Source organism: Echinops telfairi, unplaced genomic scaffold (assembly GCF_000313985.2).
Source record: "Echinops telfairi isolate 266 unplaced genomic scaffold, ASM31398v2 ScPeMD7_7457;HRSCAF=8495, whole genome shotgun sequence".
NCBI classification, from domain to species: domain Eukaryota; kingdom Metazoa; phylum Chordata; class Mammalia; order Afrosoricida; family Tenrecidae; genus Echinops; species Echinops telfairi.
Window position 1 is genome coordinate 29,629,932 of NW_022111357.1, and position 8,415 is coordinate 29,638,346.

General features: G+C 57.1%; 1 protein-coding gene across 1 annotated transcript in view; it reads left to right on the forward strand.

Annotated features, from left to right (window-relative positions):
• The window catches only part of CASP9 (caspase 9), a 24,693-nt gene that overhangs the window by 9,652 nt on the left and 6,626 nt on the right, over nt 1-8,415 (forward strand). The window contains exons 4-6 of the mRNA XM_013005375.2: nt 1,364-1,540; nt 1,985-2,074; nt 3,183-3,330. Coding sequence (XP_012860829.1) covers nt 1,364-1,540; nt 1,985-2,074; nt 3,183-3,330 — 415 coding nt within the window. The remainder of the gene's footprint in view (nt 1-1,363; nt 1,541-1,984; nt 2,075-3,182; nt 3,331-8,415) is intronic.

Consider the following 8,415-nt stretch of genomic DNA (forward strand, 5'->3'; position numbering starts at 1 on the left):
GCTCAGAAGAAGGAGCAAGCATTCTGAGGAGGGACAGAACCAGAAGGTTCCTTCGACGCGAGGAGGGCACGACTTCTGGCCTGCTTTTGGACGCATCCACAGGAGTCCGAGAGTGGGAGACTCCCTCAGGGAGACAGACTGACGCAGCCAGTCTGCCTCAGGCAGACCCGCCCTCACAGTCAGGGCAGCACAGAGCAGGGCACCGTTCGGTTCTGTTGTGCATCAGTGTCAGTGTGCCCAGGGCGGGGGCCCAAGGGTGTCCCTGCTGCCCAAGGGTGGGCCTGGCCAGGAGTCTGTTGACACCCTTCCCAGGTGCACCCCGGATTGTGACACTGGCCTGTTTACGGGGGTGAATGTGATGGGTGTTGGATTTCTAGGTTAGCGGCTCCCACGGTGAGACCTGAGGTGGGGGCTACGTGTGTGAAGCTTAGTGGTTGGGAAGCTACACCGTGGCTGAGTGTGTGAGTGTGCCCAGCTGGGCTGTGACAGAAATGCCACAAGGGGGTGGCTTTAAAGGAAAGACAATTATTAGTTCCTAAATTAAAAAAAAAAAAAAGTTACTGCCATGGAGTCAGTTGTGAGTCACAGCGACCCTCCAGGACGGGGTCGAGCTGCCTCTGGGTTTCTGAGACTCATTCTTTTCAGGAGTAGAAAGCCTCGACGTTCTCCCAAGAAGCAGCTGGTGGTTTCAAACTGCTGACCTTGTGGTTGGCAGTCCAATGTGTAACCACTGTGCTACCAGGGCTCCTATCTCCAAGTGTAGGGACTACAAACCCCAATTGAAAGCTCTCTCTGGGCTCCGGGGGGAGGTCCTGTGGCCCTGCCCGTCCTCACTTCCTGGGTGGTCTTGCCCTGGCTTCAGCTTCCTCCCCACTGTGTGCTTCCTTGTCTCTGGGGAAGCCCATACCCAGTCACATACACCCAGTGCAGTTTCCTTCTCTGGCAGGTTCTACCTTGCACAGGTGCCGCCCGGCTTTTTCAGAAAGCCGTTTGCTATAACTCAGAAGCAATGAGGTTTAGGACACACCTTACACCGACGTGACCTTCTTAACATAAAGAACAGCAGTTTCCAAACAGTATCTCACCCACAGGTCTAAGGGGTAGGATTCCAACACGTGTGGGGGGAGAGTTGAGGAGGAGACACAGAGAGGTACTGACGCCAACCTACCTGCCTTGTGCTCTGCTCTCTTCTGCCCTGGGGTGCTGGTGAAGACCCTGTCCCTCCTACAGTGGGAGGTAGCACCACCACCCTGTGCCCCGCCTCTGCAGACCCTCAGCCACATACGCAACACCTGGGGGGCTGCCTTGTCTTCAGAGGCATGCGTGAGGTCCTGGGTCCACATTGGTCCCTGTATTTGAACAGGCATATGTGCTGGATGCTGACCCTTGTGGTTACTGCCTCATTATCAACAACATGAACTTCAGCTTGAAGTCTCAGCTTGGCCTCCGCACTGGCTCCAATATCGACTGTGAGAAGCTGCAGCAACGTTTCCAAAAGCTGCATTTCACAGTGGAGGTGAAGTGTGACCTCACTGCCCAGGTACGGTCACCACCCATGGGGAGGGTTGAGGGTCTGGACAGGGAAGTGTCCTTGAGGGACCCAAAGGCAAGCTGGTGCCCCAAGATGACCTCTTAGGACTGACTCTAAGGCTGTGGAAAGCCGTGTGGTCCAGCGGTTCAGACGCAATCAGACAGCACTGACTCCTTCCCTTATTTGCTGGGTGACTGCTCTGTGCCTCAGTTTCCCTGTCTGGAGAATAGTAACCATCCCTATCCCCATGTGGTGGTTGTAAGGGTGAAGGGAACTGGCACCCCAGTGCAGCATGCTCCCCAGGCATGTACAGCATGACCACCATGGCTGTCATGTCTCTAGCATGTGGCCCCTGGGAGCAGATAGTGCCCTGCCCAGGCAGACCTCAGGCCAGGCCCAGAATGGGGACCCGATTCCTCAGCCTTCTGGCTGGACTGCATCCTTCTCTCGCAGGGCATGCTCCAGGCCTTGGTGGCACTGGCACGGCGGGACCACGGCGCACTGAACTGCTGTGTGGTGGTCATCCTCTCCCACGGCTGTGAGGTAGGTGGCCTCTGTCCCTCGGGTGGGCCCAGAGTGAGGGAGCTGAGAAGTGGTGCCGGATCCTTGCCCCTGCCTGTATCTTTGTGGGGAAGGGTGTGGGGAAGGGTCCACCAGCCCTGATGTGGCTCTGGCAGCCATCTGGACCTCTGAAGAGGAGTTGATGCTCCTTCCTGGGTGGAGGTCCTTAGAGAAGCCATCTGGGGAAGGGAGACCCACAGACTTTGCTCACAGACCTCCTGCCTTCCCAGAGCCGGGACAGCCCAGCACTCCTCTGAGCGCCTGTCCCAGCCTCAGGGCCTCACTCCCGCCCTTGGCTTGGGTGCCAGTTTGGACACTGGGCCCTCTCTGGACTGGTCCCTAGTAGGTTAGGTATTGTGGCCAAGCCCCTGCCTTTTCCTGGGCCCCAGTTTCCTCCTCTCTCAAGTTGAGGGACGTGGGCAGAGCAGAAGTCACAAACGGGGACCTGTACCACCCCCCACCCTCCTGCTCTGCACAGTCTCTTCACAACTGGCCCATTTCACACAAATCCGAGACTCGTGGGGAAAAAACCTCACAGAGAAGCATGGCCTCAGCAGGCTGACATCCTCACAGCCGCTGACCTATAGTGGGCTGTCTCCCCCTATCCCACAGTGCAGCCCCTGCACAGGTCCCCACCCTGGGCCTGCTCACTGGGGAGCAGCTCTTCTGCAAGATCCCGGTGACTCACGCACGTTGCAGTGTAAGACGAAGTGATGGAGAGCAGGGTTCCCAGGCCTGCTCTATGTGCGGTACCTGCAGGGCTCTGGAGAGCCCAGATTGCCGGTCTCCCCCTCCAGGAACTCTGCGGGGACATTGCTTACAAGTTCCCAGGTGATGCTGATGCTGTGGGCCCCATGGACGCTGAGGGAGCCGGCAGGCACAGTCCAGTTCACCAGCTCCACCCCACCTCCGTGTCTCACTGGGAGGCCACCTGGCACCTGGAGGCACTTGAGCGGAAGACTCCTGGAATGGATGTTAACCAGGGCACTTTGAGACCTTTTGAAGGCTTGTCCCCCGATCAAGTCCCAGAAGGCTGTTGAATTCCTGCTCCAACTTCTTGGTTTCATAACCAGGGTTCTTGGTCTTCCAGGCTAGTCACCGCCAGTTCCCGGGGGCCGTGTATGGCACAGATGGCTGCTCCGTGTCTGTGGAGAGACTCGTGAACATCTTCAACGGGGCTGGCTGCCCCAGCTTGGGAGGGAAGCCCAAGCTCTTCTTCATCCAGGCCTGTGGCGGGGGTAAGCAGCCCCCAGCCTGGCTCCCTGAGGGCCAGCCCTGCCGCCCTCTCTCCCCAGCCCTTCTCAGCACTCACCACTAGGCCATCAGAGGGTCCCCAGGGGAGTCACTCGTGGGCGGATGGCCGCCCCTCCATCTAGCTAGAGCAGCTTTGCCCACTTCTCCAAGGAGGGTCGACTTCTGGGATCCTGGGTGGTATCACGAGCTGATGTGCTTGCCACTCTCTGAACGGTTGGCAGTTTGAGTCCATCCAGAGGTGCCGAAGAAGAAAGGGCTGGTGGGTCACTCTGAAGGCACCAGCCCTGAAAGGGCTCGGGCTTGCGGTGCTTCTCTGAGACACTCGGGCGGGCGGGCGGGGTCGCTGCGTGGTGGAACTGCCCTGGCAGCAGCTGGTTTGGCTGTGGGTTTCCGCCTTCTGTCTCTGGGGCAGTAGCATCGTGGGCTCGTTTAACAAACTCAACTCCAGAGACTCGGCCAAACAGAGAGGCGAGAGAAGGAGAAGGAACAGCCCTTCGGCCCCCACACAGCCCCCCAAGACCTGGGCTCGGGAAGTCCACAGGCCAGGGGTTAGATCCTTCCGGCTCAGTGAAGGCCTCCCTTTTCCTGAGGGTCTCGTTTGCTGGGGGACTGGGAGAATGAGGACAAGGAAAACCAAAGCGTTTCCATTCTCTCTTTCCGCACCGAGAAGGTGACCATCCCAGAAACCCTGAGGGCCGGTGACACTGCATCCTGTGGGGTCACTCTGAGTTGGAATCCGCTTGATGGCAGCGGGTTAAGCCCCCTCTGCCCGGGCGTCCTCAGTGCCTGCCGGCACCTGCCCCTCCGTGCTTTCTTCCAGAGGGTGGGGAGAACCGAGCAGGGCTGCCCCCAGGACTGTCAGAGCACTGCCCCCTGGGCCTGAGAATGCCCATCGTCCACAGCCTCAGTCTGCTCCACCGCTGGGGCCCCAGCCCAGCGTGAAGCTCCTGGGCAGGGCTTCTCTCTTTTTCGAATTAGAAGTAGAACCATATTAAAATATCTGGGAGGGAGCCCAGGTGGTGAAGTGGCTGGCCTGTGAGGGAGGAAGGCCTGGGGGCCTGTCTTCCTATAAAGATAAAGACGACAGGTTCCAAGACTCTGGCGGGCAGTGGGGTCGTTCTACCCTGTCATGTGGGGAACCTATGAGTTGAAAACCGGGCCCAGAAGCTGAGAATAGGTCTTCCCCCACTCCCCCCCCAAGTTAAAGACTCCTCCGGAATGGCAAGGTTCAAAAGCTGGAGAGCAGCGATGAGGATTCCGCCTTTGCGGGCTAGGCTGCTAACCAAAAGGCCGGCAGTTCGAACCCACCAGCTCCTCGACAGAGGGCGATGTAGCTTCCTGCTCCCATAAACCACCGGGCAGTCCCAGTCTGTGCTGCAGGGTCCATGTGAGTCGGGAGGGACCCGATGGCAGACGCGGCGTCCTGCTTTGCCCTGGCTGGTGTGTGACCGACCCGCCGTGTGTGAATGCTGGTGTCATACTGCTGCCACACGGTGGTGCCACTGAAACAGGAGCCGAGAAAGGCCGGCTCAGTCCACCTTCTCTGTCAGCGGTCAGCAGGCGTCCTGTTGTCCTGCTGTTTACATGTCTCTAAAGGTGGGCCCGGATTTAGGTGTCGCTGGTGTGGCTCTTTCTAAATTCACTGTTGTTATCCTTTAAAAACACCTCCAACATCTCATCCACCCATTCATTCCCCAAGAGGTGGTTTGTGGTCTGGCTTGATGCACGCTGGTGTGGAAATGCGTGTGATAGAAGGCCATGGTCAGAGGTAGTCGTCATTCATTTGGGGGGCCACCCACTTCGAGATCCGAAGGTGAAGGCAGCACGTGGCAGGTTTTCTGTGCTGAGCATGCGGGTGGGGCTTTGCCTTTATTCCCGCAGGAAGGTGAGTTTTGCCCTTGCCCTACAGGGAGGTTTGAATGAATGTGGCTCTTCTAAGAAGGAATCCTGGAGCAAAACGCATTGCCCTGAAGCAGAGCCCCTTCCCCGGTCTGTAGAGTGAGGGTGGCACTTGAATGAAGACCAGCCCGCGCGTCACCATCTGACCTGCTCCTTTTCCCGTAGCCCCTCTCACCTAGTTTCCCCAGCTCCCTTTCCCCGCAGAGGGTCCCTTGCCTCCCCTATCTCCTCAGGCATTGCTTTAGCATGCCATTTCCCTGCCCCAGGCTGTCCAGGCAGCAATACCATACTTGCACCCCAGGGTCCCCCTCCCATGCCCACTTTGGGTCGTTCTCAGACACCCACGGCAGATTCTAGAATCGACCAGGAGAGCAACTGTAGAAGCTATGAGTTGAGAAGGCTCTAAGACCGGGAAGCTTTCACAGATCTAAGGACACTCGGGCCACCCAGGGGAGGCAGTGGGAGCAGGTGGAGGCAGGAAAATGTGGGGTGGAATCACCTCGGTGCCTGCATACACGTTTGTTGCAAGAAAGTGGACCAATGACCAGCAGTTCCTGGAGCAAAGTATACAGGTACCAGGTCAGTATATGTTCCTATTGCCACTGCCGGCATCCAGTGGGCACTGTGGCCCCACACTCCGATACTGACCAGGGTGGGTCAGTAGGAGATAAGACCTGACGTCTGTTTTTGTGAAGCTGAGACACCCTGTCGGGCAGTTCTCGGTCTTACGTGTCACTACCGGCCAGACGGCACTGCCATCAACGGTTGCTGTTATCGGGGAGCCTGAGTGGTCTACGCAGGAAACATGCTGGCTGGTCCCTGAAAGGTGGGAGGGTCAAGTCCACTCAGAAAGAAGGCCTGGCGATTTGCTTCTGAAAACCCAGCCCGTGAAGACCCCACAGAGCACAGTGCTACACTGACACACGTGGGGTCCCCGTGTGTCGCAATCCACTCGATGGCAGCGGGTGGTGGTGGTATGGAGGGAGACCCAGGACAGCCCCTGTCCCTTCTGATGGACCCTGCATGCTCTGGAGCGTGACTGTGACCTCCCTCTGTCCTTGCTGTTTCCCACCAAGGTCCTGGCCTTGGACCTGCCCAACACCTGCCCTTCCTCCCACGGGGACAGCCACCCTGGCTCCTGCTTAGGGCCTGGCTCACGGGCCCCTTGCCAGGAAGCCTTCTCTTAGGAGCCTTGCCTGGCTTGGGACTGCTCCTGCCCCTGCCTCATTTGTACCAAAGCTCTCAGCCGCTCGTTTTCCATAGAGCCCTGTTGTTCTCCCAGGAGACCGGGTCACGGGGCACCCAGGCCCTGGTTGTCTTTGGGGTGGTGTGGAGATGGCCAAATTTCTCACTTTGCCGAACCCTAAAGTGTGGCGGTCGGGAAGGGGCCGTCAGTGTGGTTAAAAACCAGCTCTAAGAGCGACTAGTACATCTAGACACACACACAGGACCCGCTGGCCCTGTGGCTGCGTGGGCAGCATGGGCAGCGTGAGTCCTGTCCTGTCCTGCCCTGCCCTGCCGTTGTCCAGGCCTGCCCCTGCTTTGAGGGCATTTGGCTTCTGAAATGAAAAAGACAGAAAACATGGCGACGTAATAAAAAGGGGCCGGCGGTGGCGGTGGTGGTGGTGGTGGGCAGGTGGTCCTCTGATATCCTAGGGACTTAATAGGCATCCCATTTGGCCTCCTGCTTCTCGCACCTCACACGGCTGCTTAGTGCTTCTTCACATCTCCATCCGCGGCCAGTGTAATCACGGCATCAGGTGGCCTTACGGTAATGCCCTGCGGTGATGCACTGAACCTTTCCCTCATGTTAGCCACTTTGGGGAGATCCAATTTTTGGCCCACATGGCCACAAATGCCATTATGTGCACAGAGCTTTTGGCCTCAATTGAATTACTTCCTTAGGCTATGTTTCCAGGAGTAGAATTACTGGGCCAGAGGTACAAACAGCTCTGTGGGTCCCATGACTCGGGACTTTATGTCATTGTTTGGCATCCTGAGGGTGCCTTTTGATTCTGGAATAGAATGTCAGGTCGTTTAGGAATTAGAAGCAGGAGACCGAGTTGAGCCTGGCCAGGGCACTTCATGCCTGTTGTCCAGCAGGCCTGCGTGCTGCTCTGATGCCGAACTGGAGTCAGTGGAATTTCTAGATGGAGACAGACTAGGGAGAAAGACCTGGAGAGCTGCTTCCACAACAGACTGTGGATCCCTATGGATCACAATGGCCCGATCCTCGACTGATCCTGGGGAGGGATAGCCCTAAGTCAAGGGCTAGCTCAACAGCAGTTAACCACAAAGAGAGCTCTAAGCCAATGGGTTTCAACTTTCCTAATGCCACAGCCCTTTAATACAGTTCCTCCTCTGTTGGTGACCCCCCCCCAACCATACAAGTATTTTCGTTGCTACTTCATCACTGTAATTTTGAATCGGGCGACCCCTGTGAAAGGGTCGTTCGACCCCCAAAGGGGTCGCGATCCACGGAATGGGAACCTTTGCTTAAGCGATGTTGTAGAACAGACAACAGAAATCAAAGGCAAGAAAAAAGCAAGAGGAAGTTGGATGCCCCAAACGTCAGGCGAGGGCGTACATACTTGGCTTTGCAGCCACGGCAAAAAGAACACTCCTGAGACCCACAGCCCCGGACGGCAGAAGCCACATTTCCCAGGAGAAACTGGGATGGCACTGCGACCTCCGAGCTTTCCTCCCGTAGCTGCCACGGAGGGGCTGCTGCTGCTGCTGCTGTGAGGGTGGAGCACGTGACAGAGCCGAGCTGCCTGGTAGGCTGTCACCCTCCTTGAGCGGCTGCGTGGGTTCGAACCACCACCCTTGCAGTTAGCAGCTGAGCGGTTCACCGTCGTGCCCCCAGAGGCCCCTTTTCATTCTGGGGCCACAGTGACACTGGACACGGGTCTCCCTGCGTTTTTTTTGCCACAGACAGGATTGTCCTGTGGATCTTTCTTTTTTTAAAAGCACATTTGTACATTCATTGCCCTCATCATTCTCAAAACATTTCCTCTCCAATTAAGCCCCCGGCATCAGGTTCTCATTTTCCACCCTCCCCTCTCCCCCCTCACTCATGAGCCCTTGATAATTTATAAACTATTATTTTGTCTTATTTTGTCATATCTTGCCCTGTCCGACATCTCCCTTCACCCACTTTTCTGTTGTCC